At 44.1% G+C, this 24452-nt stretch overlaps 1 protein-coding gene across 4 annotated transcripts in view; it reads right to left on the bottom strand.

Annotated features, from left to right (window-relative positions):
* CSMD2 (CUB and Sushi multiple domains 2) overlaps nucleotides 1-24452 on the bottom strand; it is a 492929-nt gene that overhangs the window by 328116 nt on the left and 140361 nt on the right. For all 4 annotated transcript variants that reach the window (XM_082233181.1, XM_082233177.1, XM_082233182.1 and 1 more), the window contains exon 4: nucleotides 15652-15846. In XM_082233181.1, coding sequence (XP_082089307.1) covers nucleotides 15652-15846 — 195 coding nt within the window. The remainder of the gene's footprint in view (nucleotides 1-15651; nucleotides 15847-24452) is intronic.

The raw sequence follows: 24452 nt of genomic DNA, 5'->3' as shown, positions 1-24452 counted from the left end.
GAAGAGACCAGGCAAATCTGGAAGGTGGGTGGAATCAGGAACATAGAAAGCTGTCTTATAGCAGGTCAGACTATTTGTCCACCGAGACCAGTATTGACAGGCAGCAGCTCTTCAGAGTTTAAAGCAAGAAGTCCTTTCATATCACCAACTAGAACCTGATTCTTCTAATGGAATACACTGGAGACTGAACTGTAGATCATCTGCAAGAAAAGAATGTGCTTTGCCACTGGGCATTAGGACCCTTCGCTCGGGCATGGGGCTTTGAGCATTAGTGCGTTAGTGGGACACCACCCTCCACTGGGGCAAAAAAACACAATTCTGCTTTGGAAAAAAATGCACCACTATTGTTCTTTTTGCAATAGCTTATATTCTGACATTCAACATAAACAGCACCCAAGGCAGCTTTCTCCATGAAATGGCTTGCTTTGTCCTTGTTTTTCATCATGCCGGTAGTGGAGTTCGATGCAATGCTCATTTTACTGTCTATAATATAAGCCTACTGTCCTTGGTTGAAACCCCTTCTCAGCCACAAGCTCACAAAACTAAAAACAAATAGGAGTGCAATGAAATCTGGAGTGTGCTTGAACATAGCTTGAAGGAAACAGTTCACAAGTGTTCCATCAAGGTGGCAAAACACAAAAATACCAAGGCAGCAGCAGCTTTAATGAAAACAGAAGAATAGACAAATGATTGATTTAGCTATCTGCAAGTTGAATTCTATATACAGTAATCTTGTATTCCACAGCATTTCAGAAGAATTTGGTAATTTGAATTATCTCTTGTTGACATGTTGGACATTTTCATTTTTATAACATAATCTATTTAAATTTTTGACAAGTCACAGTCTAATATTTGGTTCTATTTAGTTTATTGTTGCTTATGCCATAGAGTGTGTGCATGTGCCAAGTGGCATATATAACTGACAATTATTCGTAATAGCCCATGGCTAAAAACGACTTAAAAATGACTGATTCATGAATGTAATCCTTTCCGTTGCTTAACATGCATATTAAAAAAGAGAAAAGACCAAAAGTCTCCCCCTTTCCATATTTCAGAAATAGATTATGTTAGCAACCAAAAATACTGCCTTCATTGCCATCAGTTGATAACACTTGTTGAAAAATATTAATTGGGTTCTTCTTCTGTAAGTATCTCACAGCAAAGTATCTCCAGTCCCCAGAGATAGGAGTTGCAGCATTTTCCTCAGTCTTTGAGGGCTGAACCAGGGACTGGGAGCAGGAATGTCAGGGAACTGCCATCGGAGCCAGAGGGAGAGGGAGGAGTCCAGAGGGATTCCGGAGAGCGTCCTGGGAGGGAGAGAAGCAGCCCATCTTCTGGGGAAGGAAATCAGTGTAGCACTAGTGGAGAAGGGGGGCAGATGGGGGAATCGGCGAGGTGGCTCCATGAGTCTTCGCCGGAGACCAGCAGGGAGAGCACTGGTCCTCCGCTGCCCACACCCTCCTTGCGCAGAAGGCTTCCGCGCAGGGAGAGTAAGCGGCGACTAGGCGTCAAATAACTTTTATGCTGGAAGAAGTTCAAGAAATGCCCACTGACGGATTCTGCCAGCGATTGAGACAGCCACGGGTGAATGGCTGTCCGGACAGTGAGAGTTCACCCAGGTAACCCAGCCAGTGGTGGTGCCGATTTACGCACGAGCAACCACTAGAACCATTACAAGGAAGGTGGGAGTTTTGCAAACAAGTTAGAGCTGAACCAGAACGGAAAAACATATCATAGAATTGCAGAGCTGGAGGAGACCATGGAGATCATCTGGTCCAGAACTAGCAGTGCCATTGCTGCTCACGCAAACTCTCAGCCCAAACAATAAACACTTTATTGCCATTCCTGTCTAAGAAGTCCGCTTCTTTGGTGGGTGGCCCTGGGGACAGAGACTGGCACCCTTCTCATTGCTGCTTGTCTATGCCGCTGGCACTAGGTGGGGCCCTGCTCAAGGGGTGGGTTCAAGGGGTGGGAAGTGGGGTTATCCAAGGCTGGTGCAAGGGAAATTATTCTCTCCCTTCCTCCCAAACTCTACCATCTCTTCAATATCCAAGGCCTCACCCCCAAAGCATTAGGAGTTTGGCAATGAATGCAGTAAGGGAGGGCTGAGTAGTAAAGGATGATATAGGAACGGAATGGGTGCATTTGCTCACCTTTGCTATTAAACCACTATTAAATCACTATTAACATTAGGGGGGTTTCCTCTAGTTCCAAGTTCAGTCTGTGATTATTGCTGCTTGTGTAGCCAAAACAGCACCGCCCACACATAAAAGAGAGGTATCAGCAGGCTGGGGAAATCCCAAGGTTTGCACAAGGACAGAAATACTGACGGGGAAATAACCAGACCCAAAAACAGTGAAATGAGGACAGGGGCATGAAAAACCTGAATGGAGGGTTTTTCATGGACCGGAGTAGTTGGAATCCTAAACAAAAGTACTGTACTCCACACTGCAATGTTTTGCTGCAGGCCCCACCTCTAAATAAGCAACACACACGCACACACACACACACACACACACAAAGTCATTCAGTAAAGCTGACAGCATTTACTGTGCAGAAAGAGAACGGGATCCGTGGCTTGCCACAGGTTATCTTCCTGTACAAGCTGACTCTATTAACGCAAAGCTATTAGAGCAAATAAAGTAGGAGGATCAAGGACGAAAAACATGGGGAAGAAGATAAAGGGAAGTGAAGAATTAATTTGACTTGCATTGTGGTAGTGTGTCACTTTAGGATGTTGGAGTGCCATCAAAAGGCGGCACTATTTATTGAGAAGGCACCAACAAAAGCCTGTTAACTTTACAATGCACACTACAGAACAGCATTGCAGATGCGTTCGTCAAGGGGCTCTCTCCAGCTTTACATGGTGAACACCTATTTGTCTCAAGCAGCTCAGCTTTAAAACCGAATGATAAATATTGTCATTTTATTTTCAAAAGACTTCTGGTTGAAGGCACAGGTCATCTCCACTTGAACATTTACAGCACTGTTGCGTCAAACTCATCAGTCCTATATCTGGACACTTCGGGTCACACAATACTATGCCAGCAGCAAACCCCCCCCCCCCCCAATACATCCACTCCCTGGGTGTCCTCTTCAAACTGAAGAGAGGAAAATATTTGCAAGGCCCAATACCATCTTAGGTATACATCAGTCTCTTATAGGCTAAGCCCTATACACTTCTCATTAGGGTATTGAAGCAGCTCATCAGATTGCCTTCCTACTTTAGGCGAAGCTGTTATGTCATATGTTGCAAGCTTGCAACTTATGTGAATCTAACTTGTGTGCATTCAGCTTCAGGCTCTTGGCAAAATATTCTCAAAAAAATAAATAAATTAAAAGTGGGTGGAAAGGGGCCGGGCATCCAGGAAAAAAGACTTCAGCAATCCCACATGCATTGCACCCAATATGTTTTTGACTATGCACAATTTTGGCTTTAGGCATGATCCCTGGATGTAAGTTGCGAGCTTACTGTACATCTTTAAAAAATGAGTAAACATATTCATGAAGTATGCAAGCATTATTGGCTACTAAACACAATTTCTAGGTTCACCATGAGTCAAGGCAGCCTGCTGCTGAACATCAACTACTGGGGAACAAGCAGAGAGCTATTGCCTCCTTGCCCTGCTTGCCTGGGATAGCTGTTGGGTCGCTGCAGGAAACAGGATCCAGACTAGATGGGCCTTCAGTCAGACCCAGCAGAGGGATTTTAAAAATGTACCTGTAAACCTGCACTGTTCCCTGCACTGTCCTTACCTTATCCCACAATGACTTGACAAGCTTTCATCTGCTTCTTTGGTTCTGCCAGTTTTTTCTTCTCTAGACCAGAGATATCCAACATGGCGCCCTCTAGTGTTTGCTGGACTACAGTTCCCATCAGCTCCAGACACAATGGCCAATGGTCAGGAAACTTGAGTGTTGTAGGAAAACAATCTCTGGAGAGCAGCATGTTGGCTACCCCTGCTCTAGACTGATCCTTGGTCAAATCAGCAGAGCTCTCCTTTTCACAATATGAGACAGCTGGCTTGGTCCTGGAATATTTACCACAAGGGCATATTGTCACAATGTTATCTTGATTATTTCCCGCATAATCTGTGCCAAAGGCTTTGGGCTGAGCTAATCCACAGCCCCAAAGGCCAGTCCAAACAGGTACAACTTAAGACACTTGGTCCAAAGGTGCTCAGGATTTGGCATCTCTGGAATTGTAATGTTGGTAGGTATATTGAGGTTTATGGTGAAGCACTAGGCCACATTGTGCAGGAGAATTCTTGCATCAGTATCTTATTCCCAATACTTCAAACAGTCTTAAAAAGAGGGGGAGCCACAAATAGAACTCAGAAGCCTGAATAAAGCTTGCAGATCATCATTTGTCATCTGGAATTGAGGCTAGGTTTGGAGCAAGGCACTGGGTGTGCATAAAAGCTGGACACAAACTTAAATGCTCCAGCAAGGGAGATCCCTAAGGAGGTGGGATCCACTGAGAACATCTCTTTCCCCACATTTGCTGCTTGAATCTAGTACATGGATGGTATCATTAAGAGGAATCTCTCTGTGCACCTTAAAATATTATAACAGTATCCAGCGAAGGAAGCAATCTTTAACACACTTTGAGCCTGAATTATGATATGGCTTGGTAGAATCTTGGTTTTTGAACAATTCAGCCACCATCTCAATGAGCAGGGCCTGAAATGACTGCTGTAAACTCCAGGAGGAAAGACACTCTCCTTCACGCCAACTCAGATTTCTTATGACCATCTGTTGCCCAACTGTGTCAAGCCGGTGAGGCAAACACATTGCGTAAGTACAAATTGCATCCCTGTGTGTGACAGCTGGTACTCGGGGCAGAAATAACCCAAATCACAATTCTGTCTGCATTTTGAAAAGGAACAAGCCAAACTGGCAAATAATTGCTACAGCCACTTGGGGGACAGGAACAGTGTCTGAAAGCCATGGACATGTGAGTTTCTTAATCACTTCTGTGGAGTCCATTATGCATTTCCCCATGTGAGGAAGGCTAGAGGTTCAGCAATGAAGGTTCTTTTGCTGACAGGCCCTGATCCTAACAGGTGCTTCAGTGACCTTCAGCCTCCTCCCAAGTAGCCTTGCAGGGCACTTTGGCTCTGAAGTTTCTGCCTGGCTTATTGCCTCCTCTATCCCTGTGGTTCTGGGTGAGGCGAGAGTAGTCCAGGAATCCAGGCAGCTGATGTGAGGCAAGGCTTCCTTAGGACAAGGTCTCCTCAGGAACATTGGCATTATGGAGATTTGCTGGAGAGTCCTGCTCCTCTTGCTCCTCCTCTGAGGACAGTTCAAGTTCAAGGTCTAGGCAGAGTTCAACTGTGACAACCACGATCCTTTACTGGCCTTCCAAAAGCCCAAGTTCCATTTAGAACAGAATGAGTAATAACAGAATTAGTTTTAAGTATTTACTGTATGTATGTCTAATGCTCAAGTGCTTATCATAAAGTACCTCAGGAACCCTTCCAACAGCCTTCTAAGGCAGGCCAGTGGTATTCTCTCCATAATTAGGAAGGGAGACCCTGAAGCTGAGAGGAATAGTGGTTAATTTGTGGCTGAGGCAATCTTCTTCAAAAGCAGGAGCTCTCCAGATAACACTCTGCATTCATTGAACCATTTCCAGCATCTTCATATGGGTAAATCAGACTAAGTTTCTGGTACTCGTGATATCATGATCAGACCAAAGTTGTGTGGTTATCATTCTCAAAACCCAGAACTAGAGTATGTTCTCTCCATCTTAGGATCCCTAAGGTCAGTTGCTGGAGCCAGAACAGCTGGCATAAGGCATTGCTCTGTCAGGCAGGCTGGGGCAGCTTCTAGAGTTTATAGTATATTTGATTTGGCCAAACCAGAGGCCTCTTGCTGCCTGCCATATTCACAGAGGTGGATGCTACACACAGCCCCATCTCCTTCTGTTGTGCTGACCAGTGAAGAGCAGAAAGTCAGGTTATCAGTCCACATAGTAGGCCTGCCCAATCCAGAGGCTTCCCAGTGCTTGTGAATCGATATGTTTTAGACGGTGGCTGTTGTTGTGCAGCAGCATTCCCTTCCACATCTGAAGAGTGCTTTGAGGTCTAAGCACACATGGTCCCAGGTAACGCACCAAGATAGGTCACAGCCCAAGGCTATGAGTTTTGTAGTTCAAGTTCCTGAGGCCTGGATGACATGACTGTTGACAGACAATTTAAGAAACAGGACAGCAGGAATACTGATGACAGAGACAATGTGGATTTTTTTTTTAAAGGCCCCAATTAAAGAGTCGATTTTCCATCCTGAAAATCATTTCTCCGTTAAATTCTTCATGGAAATCATCCCACGGCACTCTCTCTGAATAAAACCATTATGTCAGACCCGATACCAAAACAGTATAAACCAGCTGGTTCCTTTTCTGGAGAATTATCCCCTTTGTTCTTGAAACTTTAATTAAAAAATCCTTTTAAAATATTAAGAGCTTCCAGCACTACTTGTTAATATTTCCCCTAATTTGATGAGCTTATTTTTAACTTATTATTACAACATATCAAAGTGCCTGTCAAGAGCCCAGGATTAATAAATAAATAAAAACAAAACATAAACACACACTTTGTGCACAGCGCATTCCAAGCAACTGTTTGAGTTCTAATAGGCCAGGGCACTTTTAATGAGATAATGCGTATTTGATATGCTTAAAAAGCAGCATTACAAATGTTCTCAACTCCTTCGGCTGGCTTCCTGAATCTGTGCTCAGCTGCCAAGTGGAGTCATAAACCCATCAGCTCCGCTTAAATTCAGCAAACTAACTAACAAAGGGTTTGGGGTGTTTTTCACTTAGCAAGCTTTGCCTATGTGGCGGGAGGAAGGTTGTTTTTTTATTCCTCCTAGAGCATGGAGGATGGTGTGGTGGCATCTCTATTCACCATGAGGGCAATGAGCCATGAGAGGATTCAAATGACACACCTCTCAAGAGCTGAAGATCTTTGGACAGTACAAGTATTTGGAGAGAGTGGGTAAATTTTGTAGAGGTTCGGCAAAACAGATATATTTGTTATTGGGCTGGTTCTGTATCCATTTTTTGTTGACTACTTCTACTTCTCCTCCTAATGCTTTGCAATTATATGCATGATCACCCTGCAACAGGTTGACAGACATAATATTTTAATTATGGTTTTACTCTGGTGTTTTCCCCTTGTAACTTCGGATGCTATCTCATCTGCGTATGTCAGCTCTTTTCTGCTGATCACTATTACCTATGGCTAAGTTAAACTGAACTGAAGGTGGCAAAGCAATCATATCAGCCACACTTGATTTTAGAATTCTGTTTCCAGGACCTTAGGAAGGCAAGTTGCTGCTTGTCTTATACTGACTCAGGCCATTAGTTCATATAGCTAAGTATAGTGGTACCTTGGTTTTCAAATGTAATCCATTCTGGAAGGCAGTTCAAGTTCTGAAACATTTGAAAACCAAAAACTCAACAGCTGACAGTTAGGCCTCAGGATCTTGCACTCAATGGAAGCCGTGTGGTATGTTCAACTGCCAAGGTGTGTTTGAAAACTGAAGCATTTACTTCTGGGCTTACGGTGTTCAAAAACTGAAATGTTTGTCAATGGATACGTTTGAAAACCAAGGTATCGCTGTACTGTCCTGGATCTTGTTGGATGAAGAACTTGAACTTGGATTATGGTTTCTGCCAGCATCTTTCATGCTCAGATAAGTACAGTGCAGATCAGCAAGGTGAAGGGTTGAAGGCACAGCAGAACAACATAGCTAAGCAAGCTAAGACGGTGACCCAGTGAACAGAACACCCCTTGCTCTTTGCTTCTAAAGAATGGGATGGGCACAGTGCCTTTAGACTGGGGAAGCAAATGGGCACTGCACTGAAAGAACTGGGCCTTAAATGAATGTGGGACTTAAAATTACTGGCAAGTGGTATTAGACAGCAGCAAACAGTTGCTGCCTATAATAGGTTATGAGGATATTGAAACTTTTCCAGATTTATTTTTGATACATTTGATTTTAAGTAAGCTGACACAAGAAAAGTGCAGCTGGAAGGGCATCCATAAAAGATGGCGGGGGGGGGGGATGCAGGAAAGGTAGGGGAGATTTGGCTCCTCAGGAAGGGAGACCCTTACTTAACCTTAATTGAATTCCTAAGCAAATCCTCTGCAAGTCTACTCAGAAGTAAGGCCCGTTTATTTTTAAAGGGCTCACTCAAGTATACACAGGACTGCATCTTCAGTATTTCAGCATTGATTTGGGAGTATTCATATTTAGTTGCTTTTTAAAAAGAACTGTAAAATGAAAAGACTTTGCAAACTAGAAGAAAAGAAACTTCTTGTTTGGGAACAACGATGTGTTGCTTCAGAGTGGGAGAAATAAGTTTCTTCAAACATGAGCATCCCGCAAAGAGGCAACAAAGAACAGCTGCTGCCTAAGTTAAGAGAGTGACCTCCCCAAGAAATCCTGTTGATTTTTTTCCCCCCAGGCAAGCTGACATTAGGAGGGGCCAAGGATCACAGAGAGGTGAACTGAAGTAGCAGTTAAGGTGAATTAAAGTGAGCAGAGCATAAAAGAAAATGAGAGGGAGACATTGCTGACAGGTAAAAGGAAGCGGAAGGTGAAAAAAGAAAGGAGAGAAATGTTTGAAAAGGTAAAGAGAATATGGAAGAAGGTGCAAGGAAAGAAGCTAGAGGCAGACAGCTGATGATAGAAAGGGTTGGGGGGAGGGGAAGCAACAGTAAATATAGCAGAGGAAGGACTGAAAACATGCAAGGAGGCAAAGGAGAGGAAGGTGAGAGGAAGGGAAAAACAAAGGCAAGACAGGTAACAGAGGACAAATACTTTAAGAAGGTAGATGGGGGGGCAACTGCCATCTGGCCGGGCGGGGGGTGGGGGCAGGAGGAGGGGGGGAAAGAAGGTAGATGGAGAAATGGGCACCAGCAGGAGGTAGACCTGGCTTCCTCAAACTTGGCCCTCCAGATGTTTTGAGACTACAATTCCCATCATCCCTGAACACTGATCCTACTAGTTACAGATAGGTACCCGTGTTGGTCTGCCATAGTCAAAATAAAAAAATTCCTTCCAGTAGCACCTTAAAGACCAACTAAGTTAGTTCTTGGTATGAGCTTTCATGTGCATGCACACTTCTTCAGATACACTGAAACAGAAGTTGCCAGATCCTTCTATATAGTGAGAAGGTGGGGAGGGGTATTACTCAGAAGGGTGGTGGGAATGGGAGATTGGCAGATAGCTGAGATGAGCCTGTTGACGACTCTTAACGACTGTAATAGGTCTTGATGTCAGATTTATGTCCGTTTATTCTTTGGCGTTCTCGGGACTATTTAATTGCTCATCGTCTAACATTGTCCTTCAGCTCTCTATATTGGACAAACAGGCCAAACCTTACACCAAGGAATAAACGGACATAAATCTGACATCAAGAATCACAAAACAGAGAAACCAGTAGGAGAACACTTCAATCTCCCAGGACATTCTATACAAGATCTCAAAGTAGCTGTTTTACTACAAAGGAATTTCAGAAATAGACTGGAAAGAGAAGCTGCTGAATTGCAACTCATTACCAAACCTAAAACCATGGAGACATTGGATTCTTATCTCATTATACATGACTAAGCCATTTCTCACCTTCTCACCCCTTGCCTTTTCCTGTAAGACCTATTACAGTCGTTAAGAGTCGTCAACAGGCTCTCTCAGCTATCTGCCAATCTCCCATTCCCACCACCCTTCTGAGTAATACCCCTCCCCACCTTCTCACTATATAGAAGGATCTGGCAACTTCTGTTTCAGTGTATCTGAAGAAGTGTGCATGCACACAAAAGCTCATACCAAGAACTAACTTAGTTGGTCTTTAAGGTGCTACTGGAAGGAATTTTTTTATTTTGACTGATCCTGCTAGCTAGGGATCATGGGAGTTGTAAGCCAAAAACATCTGGAGGGCCGAGTATGAGGAAGCCTGAGGTAGAGAAAGAAAGGTGGTGAAAGTTGCAGCAACCAAAAAGGTGATAGAAGGTGCTTTTAGAGGAGGTCTTACAATAAAATTGTAAGAGAAATATTTTGCATGACGTTATTTTAGCTCAGTGGTGATCAGGACAGGTTGCTTCCAGCATAGTTATTTGCTCCTTGCCCTCACCCTTTTATCTATTTTGTGGGTTTGTTTTTTGTTTTGTTTTTGCAAAATCATAGAATCATATCCATTAACACAGCAGCTCTGAAAATAACATGAACAGGGTTTCCCCTGGAGAGGGAGGAGGAGCTACCAGGGACAGAAGACGCATGCCTCTGGTTTCTTACCCTGGAATGCTTCCTAAGTGGCCCAGGAAACGAAATACCAACCCATCACTTCTCAAACTGTCAATGGAAGATGTCCCATGCTCCAGCCCTTTGTGCCAGCTGTCAGTGCTGTGTGCCAAAGGACCAACCCTCTTTCATTTTTTGGTGCATTTCTTGCCCTGCTTTTTTTTTTTAAAAAAAAATCCTCCTCCCACTACGAAACAAATGATAGCCATAACTCAACCAGGGAGTCTGTGCAGTTGAGGGATTTATTACTTCTTTTAGCTCAGAGCTTGAGAATCAATTGTGGCGTAATGGGGCTTCCACGCCAGTGCTGACAATGCTGCAGCAGCTGCACCCACGAAAATGCGCCTCCTGGGAAACGTGGGGCCTCTGTATACAGTGAAGCCACTTTCAGCAAGACCTGCGCTGGTTACAGCTGGGTGCCACATCTCTATCCATTTGTATTTATGATTTGAGGCTTCCAATTGAATGACCATAGGCAGCAGGACACTGGATCTGTCTTTCTCCCTACATGGTGATTCTCTACAAGACACAGCTGCCCAAGGGCTTTTTAAGGAAGCACGCACCAGCTTGTGCTGTAAATTGCAGACCATGTCAATGACAAGACAATTCTGGACTCGCTCAGTGAAAGGCATGATAGGTTGTTACTATCAACTTATTGACCTGCTTGGCCCTTTTAACAATTGACCAGCAGTTTATTAGGATCTACATTATTCTTTTCTTTAACAGCCCTGTTCCCCATGTCAGTAGAGTCTTCCTCCAAGGCAGGAGCTTTCAAACTTTAAATCTTAAGAGAATTCTTTCCACATCTAAAGACTCTTGAGAGCTGCAGAGGATTCCAGAAACATTCCACTCATACCCTACTTCACACAACATGGGGATTAGGACAGTTGGCTTCATTGCCACCCTGTATTAACTAAATTCACATCCTAAAACACACCTGGCACTCCCTACACCTACTTTCACACAACGGGGGGTGGGGGTGGGGGTGGGGGGGAGCTGTCTTTCAGGGAAGCTTGTCTACCATTACTGATCTTCTAATTAAATAACCCCTGACATGGTCTGAGGAACCCCAGGTTTTCCCAGCAAGACTGCCTCCAAGGAAGAACTGGATTGCACTCTTGTTTTATTTGAGGCAGCAGTCTCTGTTGGGGAAAGGGTCTGTAGTGGCACAGCTACAGTGGGAGAAATAACAATGGGTTCCATGCCCAGGGTGCAGTAAGCAGAGTCATTTAATTTTAGGTTGATGTCTGGAAGGGCAGGTCAGCAAACAGGAGTCCAGTTCCAATATGCACAGGCAGACACAGCAAAAGGTCAAGTTCTAGGATGGCCAGAAAGGAGGGGGTTCCAGGAATGCTGTCAGATGAAGCAGAGGTCATGTCTCCGATGGGCAGAACCAAGGAAGTTGGTAGCACCATGCACAGCTCAGAATGGAGATGGAAACCAGAGAGCCTTAACTGGACTGATAGCAAACTCTAAATAGGTTTTTGGCCAATCATGGGGGCTTACAAGTGTTGTGTGTAGGGCTTTGAAAGCCCAGACAATCAGCTGATCACTGGGGCTGGCACAGCAGGTGATCTGTTTTTGTCCATGCACACCTTCTGGGGCCTTTTCCATTGAGAAAGGGAGGATTGGAACCCTGGGTTGTGGCAGCTCCAACAGCAACGATTTTTAAAAATGCTGTGCATCTTCCTTTGCCTGCAACAGGTATCCTTTCACTTTTCCCCATGACACAGGAGCAGGAACTCCTTGGCAAACGAGTCAACTTAGAAACAAGTATGAAAACAGTGCAGATGCTATAGATCCAATATGGGGAACCTGCAGCCCTCCAGCTGTTCCAGTTAGCCCCAATCAGCATGTGAACAGCCAGAGATGATGGGAGCTATAGCCCACAGACATCTGGAAGGCCACATTCTTCACTCCTGCCAGAGATGGGTATTTGTTTTTACTGTCTCATCTCTGCAAGTCTAATTTGTCACAATGCATGATGCTGGGGTGGGTGTGTGATTTTGAGGTTCTTCTTGTGGCTGCTCCCCTAATAGGCACAAATGCCTGCATGCTGCCATTCCTCCCACTGGTGTGCAAACTAATAAGTGAGGAAAGTTAGTATAATGCTGGCGCAGAAGATAAATTTGACTAAAGCTAATTGGAACAGGCAAAAGAGATAAAGGAACGTGATCACTGTGAAAAAATAATCAACAGCCGTAAGAGAACCACAGATTCAGAGCTGGCTATGCAGGGACGTGATCTGAATTTTCAGAACGGGATGAGTATTCTCTGGGCAATTCTGCCTCTAATGGGCTGCAGGTGGCAGTGCATAATTGACGCTCCCATTGTTGCCCAGAGTGGCTAAAAAAAGAGAAAGAGAGTACACACAAATCCACATACACAGCACACACACTCATCGCACATATGCAGCCGTAACGCTTGATTGTATACATGGACACAAACTCACATGCGCGCGCACACACACACACAGCATTCTCTGATTGCTGGGAGATGCTGCCTTTTAGTCTTCACAATATGATCTGTGACAGCAGTGTTCACAGGAATGGCACCACCACATGGCTCTGGGGTGGGGTGAAATGCTTCATTTTCTTTTTCCTAGCTAAAGAGCAGGCAGAGTGCCTTATCTCTGGATCTCATTACCGAGCACCACCGCTCTAGGATCAGAAGATAAAAGCTGTGTGGCCTGGTAGACCATTTCCCACAGCTTGACAGGTCAGATTCTACCCATGGGTTTGCCACCTATGCCCTAACAGGTGGGTTAAAAGCCATAAGATAGCAGCAACAGCATGCAGCAAGGGCTGCTGAATATGCATAATGTTTAGTCAGGGGCTCCCAGCTTGCCCTGAACCCTTGGTTCCCAGTAACCCCGCATTGGCCTGTCATTTAAACGCCTGTCATTTAAAGCTCCAGATTCCATGTTCTCATGGTTGGAAGGAGGGGCTGCAATCAAGATGCCATTTTCAACAAGTCCCACAAGGGTCTCTCAGTAGTGGCCTTGAGACCCGTTACCTCCTTGCAAAGTGAGCCCATGCTTCTAAAAAGTTCTTCCACAATGTGGTGAGATAGAAGACAGTGGTCCCAAAAGGGTCTCCCACAGTTCAGAGACCCCACTTTCACCTGGTGGCTGCGTTTCTGTGATGGGGGCATCTTTGCCTGTTGGCAGTGTAGTTTTCACTTGCGAGGCTTGGTGTTGCCCAGGTTCAATAGAGACGTCATCATAAAATGCTGGGTCAATAGACCAGTTAAGCATCTCTTCAGCAGTGACAATATCAGGTCTGCCTTCCGTGGGGAGATGAACCATAGTGAGGCCAGGGCTTTCACGATTATCAAGAGGCTGAATTGCATCCGGGCACCTTGTGTTTGCAATATTAGTCCTCGTTGGTGTGTTGTTTTCTGTCGGATGCTTTAGTTGAGATTCCTGTATTGCCGTGGGTTGGGCTAGATGACCCTTGGGGTCCCTTCCAGCTCTACAATTCTATGATTCTATTAACTTTTGTGGGTCCAGCAAGTAGGTTTGGCTCAGTCCTATGTAGAACACTGGTCTCTGCCAGTGCAGCTTTCTCCTCCTTATTTTTGCAAGAAAATAAAACATGATGCGGAACAGAGCACCGAGATAAAATGATTATTTCCTACAGCCAAGTTGAAAAATAAGGTTTCTCGGTGGAAGCACCAACTCAGCATGAAGTTCCGCTAAGGAGTCAAGATGGATGATGCTAACTCCAGAGAAGAAAAATGAAGGAGGCAGAATGGTCCCTCTCTGGTATCACCCCAGCTGCACTAGCCGTACTATTGGTAACAAAAATGGGCAGGAGTGGATAAATGCAAGACAAAAATGCAGCCAGCTGCATATATCAGAGTTAAACTAAGGAAAGCACTGGGATTTATGCACCGCTGGGCAAACCATCTTTGCTCAATTTAAATATAAGATGTATGCTCCAGCTCAGGATTGCTAATTGATTACATGAACAAAGAATCAATAAAGGAATCAATATGAGATAATTGAGTGAAAGGCACGTAGGATACATGATAGAATGGAGGAGAGAGGCAGAATTCTCACGACATTTATTACTGTGTATCAAATCAAATGCTTCTATTTATAGATTGATTGGCTAGCCCCAAATGTGAGGTGGGGGGTATTGGGAAGCTTTCATATAATCAGAGTTGGAAGGGACCCCAAAGCGTCATCTAGTTCAGGCTTTGAGATATTTGAAGATGGCTATCATATCACCTCTCAGTCTTCTCTTCTCCAGGCTAAACATACCCAACTCCCTCAACCATTCCTCATAAGGCTTGGCTTCCAGACCCTTCATCATATTGGGCGCCCTCCTCTGCACACCTTTCAGCTTATCAATATTCTTCTCAAACTGTTGTACCCACAGCTTTTCTATAGATGCATAAAAGAAATGAAAATAGACATACCCCCCCCAACCCTCCTTATACATTCCATAGTATAAGTGGACTATTTTTATGTCACAATTCTGTGGAAGTGCATGGGGGGGAAATGCAAAAATGTAGTATTTAGGTTCTTATGCATTCACCCTATTACTTAAAACCAAGTTTCATGCCATTATGGGTACCAAATTATATTTACGTGCCCAGTGTCAGCTGAAGTTGTGGAAGCAAGTAAGATGACTGGATATTAGCATTTCTAGTGGTTTTAATAAGGAGGACTTCACTTCCTCCCCCCCGCTCAGCAGAAACATAATAAATTATACATAATAAAATACTCAAATATTCCCAGCTTAGTTTATATGTGCAGGCCTCACAATTCAGCTTTGCTTGGTGCAGAATTTGGACTGAATGACACAGATTCTCCCCCCACACCAAAAACCAAACATCCCATTAAAATGCAGTCTGAGTATTGTCTCCTCCCTACAGAACAACTTCAAAATGTCCACAGTGTTAGTCTGGACCTAGACATTGGAATGACCCAACAACAGTGATTGGCGGGGGGGGGTGTGTGTGTGTGACCCAATTTGCCTTTAAAGATGAATCTACATAATTCACGTTTTCCAAAAACAATATGCAGACTGAAATTTAATCATCCTTCAAAATTCTCACTTCTCTGAATTTTGCAATGCAATTCTCCAGCCATGTAATGCATACGAGAATGCATGTGCTATATGAAGTGTGCATAAAAAGCATTCTAGGAAATTACTTGCAGAGGTGTGTATATTAGACAAAATTGAAACAAAAGTGTGCATTTTAGGAGCAATTCAAACAAACATGCTGACCAATTTTCATGAAAGGGAAAAAAAAACCTGATGTGGAAATATGGAGAACTGAATTTAACACACCATCCCTTCCCCAGAATAAATGGAAGGGAAGCACACCTACCTCGACAGAAGGGCAGAGGGAAGTCCCAGGAGGCAGTGTTTTCTGAACTGGAGTGACAAGTGAGCAGTGCATGACCCTCCAGAAAGAAGCCCGGGTTACAGCTGTAACGCACTTTGTCGCCAACACTGAACGTCGTCCCCTGCTGGATTCCATTCTGCAGCCTTCCTGGATTTCCACATGTGTGACTTGGCAGAACTGAGTGCAGAGCAGGAGAAGAAGGAATGACACTTGGTTAGTCAAAAGCACCAAGCTATAATCAATCAAATGTTCAGTCCCTTCTGCAAACACAGGCTTCATTTACTGCTCTGCCCTCTTCCACCACCCTTTCACTTGCCTTCCCATTATTCCACATCACTGAAAAGACTCAGAGTACAGGAGCAGTGTCTTGTCTTCCTCTTCCAGACCTTTCAGGTCAGGCCATGCAAAGCATCAAACAATGGGAATCGTGACATGACAACTTCTTCCTTGATAAGCTGTAATAGCTCCTAGCTCCGGGCCCAGGGAATTGGTGGAAATGAGTACAGGGGTGCTATCCCCACGGTTCACACTTCATGTCTCAGCCTTCAAGGATCAAGACAGGCAACACCAAATCAATGGGAACAAAACCTGTCCGTATGTGCTCTACCTTATTCTCATCTTGTTTTGCTTAATTGCTTATTTCCTGCTTTATGACAAACCATAGTGACATCCAATCCTTCAAACTATAACTTGCCCTTGTCTTGCAAATTACATCAAACCCCACAGATACCTTTTCTCTGGCAGCAGCTATTATTTGAAATGCGTTTCCACTGGAAGCGAGTTTAGATTTAGCAACCACTGTATGTGGGTATAAACCTAGATCTTCGGGAAAGTGTCTGCTGCTGGCTGCAGGCAAATGAATTTAGTTTCCTTCCCCTGCCCCCTTGCATACCCATATTTTTAATTGTCACTGTTAATGTTCTGCAGTATCCAACAGCAATGTTTTGCACAGTTTTCAATGTCACTTCAGCAGCACAGAATACAGAATTAGATTTTTAAGATAAATGAATAGAAAACACATTTTTATAGGAGATATTATACAAACAACTTAGATCTCTTCTAGGGATTAACAGCTGAAAGTCTCTAGTTCCTCGAGGAGTACTTAGCTGCTAACTCAGGAGCAAGATAGATGAATAAATTCCTGTGGCAACAGCGCTTCCATGAAGACAGCCCTCTGTAGTGGAATAGGGCCCCACTATACATAATCTTTCCTTCAGTGTGGTCCAGTTGCTGACTAGGCTGTACACATGGTCAAAATCATAGAATTGTAGAGTTGGAAGGGTTCCCAAGCATCATCTAGTCCAGGCATGGCCAAACTTGGCCTTCCAGATATTTTGGGACTACAACTCCCATCATCCATAGCTAATAGGATCAATGGTCAGGGATGATGGGAACTGTAGTTCCAAAACATCTGGAGGGCCAAGTTTCGCCATGCCTGACTAGTCCAACCACCTGCAATGCGGGAACCTCAACTAGATCATATATGACACATGGCTATCCAACCTCTGCTTAAAAACCTCTCAGGAAGAAGAGTCCACCACCTAGAAAGTGTGGTGCTCCTGTTAAGAGAGCTGAACTAGGGAGCAGGAGGCCTAGATTCAAATTCCTGCTCAGCCATGAAAAAGTTCACTAGATGACCTTCAGCAGGCCACTGTCTCTCAACCTGGCTTACCTCCCAGGATCATTATGAAAATAAAAGTGTACTCTGCCCAGAGCATTTTAGAGGAAACATTGAATCAAAATGTCATAAGTAAATACGCCTATTAAGTCTGAATGTGTGAAGCTATCAGGGCCAGCTCCAGATCTAAAGAAGGTATGGAAGAAGTGTCATCTTGTTGGCCCCTAACCAGTGGGTCCCAATGGGACCACCTGACTGCAGTGATGATGCAGAGGGTGGCTGTGTCTATAAATGTCTCAGAATGCCCCAGGATGACGTTTAGTTGCGGCATGGCTAAATCCAATTGCTTGGCACAGTTCATAGTGATGGGCTAAACAAAATAAGAAATGGGGGTGGGACAGTCATCCACAATGGGTTCCACCAGCCCTGGAAGCAGTTCTGCGGGGCAATTCCCAAACACCCCATGATGCTGTTGTGGTTAACTGCACCTCTGCTCAACGTCCTTTAATAGCCCAATTGTTTAAATGTGCTCCTCAGTCTCTACAGACACAGCAGGCGCTGTGAGACTCTAGTGGTTTGACTTCACCCCCAAAGGCACACTCCTCCACTGTCTGCAGAGACAGACGGATGCTCACTAGAGTGTCCTGAACCCCTGGCCTACCTGGCAGCAAGTCAGTATGTCAAGCCCCCAGTCCAGGGTCAAGTCACACATCCAAAGCCCAAACTGAAGCACAGTCCCACAGAGATCCTGGAGCATCGAAGCTGAGGTCCATCAACATGGGTAACTGAGTAGACACAGCTCTGCTGCCCTTCTATACTTTGCATGCTGACTGCAGCATCTGGACTTGATGAGGCAGGTGACCTTCATCAGTTCCAAGCCTACTTCAGCTGAGAAATCATACTCCTCCTCCCAGAGCTAGCGAGCCCCACCTGGCCAGCTACTGAGCTGGGTTGTGGGCCCTTGCCTGCCTTAGCCTCCTGGAATGCCCAGCCCATTGCTTCCTATATATTAGCACCAGACATGTTCATTGAGATGTTCCCCTTTGACTCTGGTGATGGGTCCTGCTGCTCTAGTTCTGTCACCCTATGAGTACTTCCTACACCAACCTCTCCTTCCCCTGCTTGCCCCTGTATGTCCCAGTCCCAGCTACACCCCTCACTGGGATTGTCTTCCTCCTCCCTGTAGTTCTGCCAGTTCATGACACAGAGATACCACCAAGAATGACTGCATTACTGTGGCACCCCATCACATGGGAAATGAGGCAAGAATCCTCCAGTGCTCCCACAAATAGGGGCACCATTTAAAATGAACAAATGGTTTGAGGAGCAGCACAAAATGAGCACTTCATTTTCTGCACTGACACTCCAGTACCCAATTTAATTATATCATTGATGTCATTTTTAAAACAGCAGCAACAAAAATTGAACCTGTTCCCGGCTTTTGAGCCTTCTTCGTTTGAAATTAATGACCGAAACGTCACTCCAAGTAAAAATCTATCTTCTTTTTTTCTTAAAAAAGGTCACCACTGAACACTCTCTGCTCTTTACTTAATGAACTGTTAAGATAAGACGCAGGTTGAGGCTGCTTGCTTCTTTACACATAATATTTGGAAAACTAGAATCTCGTTTACAAATTCCGCCTCATTTGCCCCTTTTAGCAAATGTGATATTCACTTCTAGACAACATGCACATCCTGAGGGCTTGGGTGCACATTACAACGTTGTAACATGCACATCAGTGTAAGCTGGCTATGGGCAGGGCTGGGGCTGCAGACAGATATATCCTAGCCTAGTAAGTATATTCCCTAACTGAGAACCTCGGCTTATGCAGGAGTCTGAGACCCAGAAGACAGAAAGTTCTGTTCAGTTGACCAGGTCAGAAGACCATGTTCCTCTTATTTACAGCAAGCATAGCCAATCCTGGGATTTCATATTGTCTGCCAATCACAGGTGCTGATACTACTCCAGGGTTCATAGACCACTTCTGGCTAGCTCATTAGGCTAGGACCCAATCTTAGGCCGTTAGGTTTAGTCCTGTATCCCATGATGGTTATACTCAGTATATCTTTCCTTTAGGTTAAGCAGGTGGGGAGGATCTGTGGTCCTTGGGATGTTGTGGTACCCCAACTCCCATCAGTCTCAACCAACACAGTCAATGTTCCAAAAAAATTTGGAAGGCCATGAACTGTCCACCTCTGGATTATAGGCAAATTGGAATTAACCCTTGCTGACCCTTCCCTGTCCCTAGGAATGTGCTTACAGCAGGTGTTGACCGTTTTTCTTTTGAGAGCCACATTTTTTGAGGGCATCTGCCAGCAGCAAAGCCAGAGAAGAACTGCTCTGGATTAATGAAGTGAAGATGTCTTTCCTTCAGTTTTTACTATGGCCACCTCAGATTAGAACTCTCAGTTCCATTGTAGGCCTATTCAGAAGAAGCGACTCACATGAAAACAGTGCTGAGTGACAGGGGAATGGGGATGCCATGGGATATCGTACAGGAACTTCCACAAAAATCTCCACCCTGGTTCATACTTTTGTTGAGGTGTGTTCAAATGGGGCCCTGCTCAATCCACACTGCATGTGTGCTTGCCATCACATCCGCCTTCACAGATCCAGAAACATACCCAGGAAGTGGGCAGGATAAGAGAGAGAAGGCAGTAGGAAAGGTGCCTTCTTTGAAGGGTCTTGTTTTACATGAAGGACCATGGCTCAGTGGTAGAGCATCTGCTTTGTATTCAGACGGTCCCAGGTTCAATCCCCAACATCTCCAGGGAGGACTGGGGATGCCCCCTATCTGAAACCCTGGAGAGCCACTGCCAGTCAATGTAGACAATGCTGAGATAGATAGATCAAGGGTCTAACTTGGTATAAGGCAGCTTCCTGGGTTCCTGCATGTCCCTTGCCTGGAGCACATGCAAAAATGTAACTCTGCATGCTCTTGTTCTGAGCACATGAAAAGTGCCTTTTGTGCATGCCCATCCTCTCTCCCCTCTTCTTTCCTTCCCTGCTTTCATAATTCCACATGCTCACTCAGTGATGGTGAGCTTTCGGGCCAAGGAACAGTATATTTTCATGTTTTATAATACAGTGTAAATCACACCAAGAGTTCCTGGGATACAGCAGCATATAAACTTAAATACATAAAAATTCCACCACCACAAATGTCCTCTGAACTAATATTATTACTTACGTTTGCCTGATTGTCAGAGCTGTCCCCTTTTCAGCTGCTGCTGAGATTAAGGCATAGATATTATTTATTACATCAGATGCTGTGCAGTGTAATAATAACATCAAGCCTTTGGATCCAGCCAATTTCCAATTCCTCTACAGCCTTTGGAAACAGGTCCCCCTCCATAAAAGCTTTTCTGCTAACAACCAACCAAAGAGTCTCCCTTCCCGTAATTATATGGAAGCCAAGGCAGGCAAAAGACAGAGATAGATACAGCTGCATAAAAGCCCTGTTTATTGGCTCGCAAATAAAAATCCAGTTCTCTGCCTGATGCATCAAATTAATGGATGTAGAAAAGAAGGAAACCTTTGGGAGTTGTCAAAAGATTTGCTGAATGTTTTAAAAGCAGGGAGCAAAGGGGTATACGTGCAGTTATTTGCTCAGTGATGTCTCCTAGAACAGTTGGAGGGGGGGGAGGACCACTTTGGATGTTTAAAAAAAGATGGGGAAAGATGAAAATGGTTATACACCTGCCTCTGTAATGTCTGAATGGCCACAACTGCTGAGAGGAGTGAGACCTTGTCAGCATATAACAGCTCTGCTCACACACCAGGACAGCTTGTTGATTTTCTCCCAGGCCAAGTTCAAGGCGTTATTATTAGTGTATAAAGTCCCCAAGAGCTTGGAGCCAGTTTATGTGTAAATATGCCTTACCCTATCTTTAGCCCAATTCACTGCTTCGATCAAACTGTTACAGGTGCCACATAATATTTGTTCCACACTTGTAAGAAATTGATTTTTTAGTGTGGCACCACCTAAGCTTTGGGACATATTATTTATTTCTCCTCTGCTTGCCCTCCCCCCAAAAAAATGACAGACCTCATGTTCACATATAAACAGGGAACAGAGAGGAGAAAGGCAAACAGGAACAAGAAAATTCAGGCACTAATACTTTCTAGCAGGATGGCTATTTAGGGTGCCCTCTGAGCTTATGGAGGGGAGCCCTGTTTTTTCACCTCTCCCTCTGCCACAGCAGGTGGAACAGTGGCTGCCAGGTGGAATCCAAACTCCAGCCAGAAGCAGCCCAAAGAGCACATATGCCTGGCCATTTTTGATACTACAAGCTTGAAGCTGATTTCCTAACAAAGTTGAGAAAGATGCTTCCTCCCGTGTTTCTCACATAAACAAATCTGGCAACAACAGCACCATCTCAGATAATTTTCAGTGGGAGAAACCTACCCCCTGCTCATTTACCATTCCGATTAAATGTCTTCCCCAGTTTCTCTTCAGATCAATCTACAGTTCTGTCTCCATCCTCTTCTGCACAGCTTGCACATAGATATCCATTTCTCAGCCTTGCCTATTGCCTTATTTACATGGCTAAAAGAAATACTTTATTGCCTGAATTACTTGTGGCAGCCTATGACAGCTATATTTTAAACACCATTGTGGCTCCAACCTTGAAGCTTTATCAATGAGAGAAACATCCTTTGCCTTTAGGAAATAAGGTTCCCACACAACTTCCTCAGTCATCAGCCAATTCACTTTTGAAGAGCGGGGGTGGATGAAGCTTCCTGAAATTCATTCATTCATTCAACGTACCCTCACAGTTAAGGACTTAGGTCAGGTCAAAATACTGAAACATCAGATTAACTGAAAAGCACCCTTTAATAATAATTAATAATAATTCAAAGGAAAAAAACCAAGGACTTATGCATATAAGGAAAGGAATGTTATTTGCTGCTTTAACAGTCTTCTTCAACTCCCCACCCAGACCAAAAAGGAAAGGAAGGCCAGGCTGTTTGGAGAACATAAAATCTGTATGCCAAGAGAGGGAGAGGAGAATCTTTCAACACATTTGCCCTTTAAAAAGTGCAATGTTTTAATAATTATTAAATAAAAACAAAACAAAAAATACTGGTCTGATTCTCTAGAGAAAGATGCATTATTATTAATGGTGGGTGTGATACCAAATAGGACAATTTATATAGCGAGACCCATTTTTTTCAGGGTTTTTTGTTTGTTTGCTTGTTTTTTGCTGAACCAGATATAAAATGCAATATGTAATATATATGTATGATAACGAGGCTGCAGAACAGAGAGGAAGGGGAGAGGAAAGGCTATCCTATCCCTACTGCTGAGAGACTAGCTATCTTTAGTCCTCCATGAGCTGCCACCTAGAAGGAGCCATTCCATCAGATGCCCTGGCTTCCAAGTTGGTTGTTACAAGAAGAGTTGCCTGAGCTCACTTGCCTCCTTGCCTTCTCCCTCCCCACCCTTTCCCCCTTGTGTGTTATGTCTTCAAGACTGTAAGCCTAAATAAGAAATAACATTCTTATTACTGGTGTTTGCAAGATGCTCTGGCGGGAACCTTTTTGGCTAAAGCATGGGATAAAGGTGCTCTAAATCATAAATACTTGGGGGAGGACATTTGGGCTTGAGGGAAAGTCAGATCATTGGTCCCCCAACAACTGTCACTGTGAGTGCACTGGTTCTCCAGCATCTAAAGAATAGGCAACCTTATACCAAAACCTTACAGGTTTCCTGAGTAATACACACAAATGGATATGCATTTGGAAGCTGACCATCTTGATATTGAAGGGTAGGATGGATAGAGCCTTCCTTTGCAAGTGTTATTCCTCCACCTACTCCTATGCAAAGTGGCTGTGAAAATCTTTAATGGGAGGTGCCTATCATTGACCCCAGAGCTTTCTGCATGCAAACAACATGCATGGCCATTCATCTACGATGACCTCTGTACAAAAAAGCTACCACCTCTAAAAACACTTAAGCCATACTAGCTTTGTCGGCAGATAAATTTGTTTTCCCCAATCTGTGGCCATAATTCTTGGCTAAGTAAGGCTGTGGCTGTTTGAGAGCCTTTTATCTCGATCTTCATGTGATGTGTTTCAGTGCCAAAGCAAAGTTTTTTAACCTTCAGAATAAGTGTCCAGCGAGCTCTAGAGAAGAGGAAATAAATGGTATCTTTTTTCATTTCATTTTATCCCCCTTTTATGTCATGATTCATTTCCAGTATGGCCAAGAAAGCTAAAGCTAAATGGAAACTATTTTCTCGCTCTTCTCTATTTCTTTGTTCACTAAAAACAACAACCAGAAAGATACTTTCCCCCCTCTCCCTCTCTCTACACCCCCACTCTCAAATGTAATGGTTTTGAATGCGACATCATCCATCTTGTAGATATGGGGAGGGAAGGGGGGGTATGTGGAAAAAAACCACTTTTTCCAAAGTACAAATCGAACAAAATCCTAGGCATGGTTACTTGGAACACAGCCCTACTGCATTTGATGGGGATTACTCGCTAATTGAGATGTCAGAAAATTCCAACGAAAACAGAAACAGGAGCAGAAATTACTAGTGTTCGCTTATTTGTTCCAGCCCAAATCATCAGTATTCATGGTTGCTTTCATTTTGCAGATAATATGCAACTGATTACCTTTTCTGCATTTGCATTGTGTTACCTTTGCACTGAAATCAATGCGGTGGAGTAAGACAATGCCAACATACATAACGTAATTAGGTAACTTACCTAAGTTATGTAATTTCTCCAGAGCAGACAGCCAGGCGAATATTGTAAATTTTGGCAGAAGATGAACTGCAATGGAATGGAAATAGTGCTGCGTGCAACAAATACCGCGGGGGATGGAAGGTAATGCCTTCTTACATCCCTACTCCCTAATGCATGTATTTAGAACTGCCGCCGCAATGATTTCTCACAGAAATAGCCTTCCTTCCTTCTAGTCCATGCCCATGACCTCCAGGATACCTTTAGATGCAAGATGTTTACTCTCCATTAAGAGTGTAACACACACACACACACACACACACACACACACACACACGGCCACCAAGGTCTTTACCACAGAGAACCTGAATGCTTGGAAGGGACTAGGGATGTTCCTGCAGTCTAGGACCCTGGTAGTTGCCACTGCAGCACAGATGTTCCTTCTTAACAAACACAGTGACAGGCAGACAGA

This window comes from Podarcis vaucheri, assembly GCF_965113315.1.
Source record: "Podarcis vaucheri genome assembly, chromosome: 7".
Classification (NCBI taxonomy): Eukaryota; Metazoa; Chordata; class Lepidosauria; order Squamata; family Lacertidae; genus Podarcis; species Podarcis vaucheri.
The sequence above is the reverse complement of the archived record's forward strand: the minus strand, read 5'-3'. Positions and strand labels throughout refer to the sequence as shown.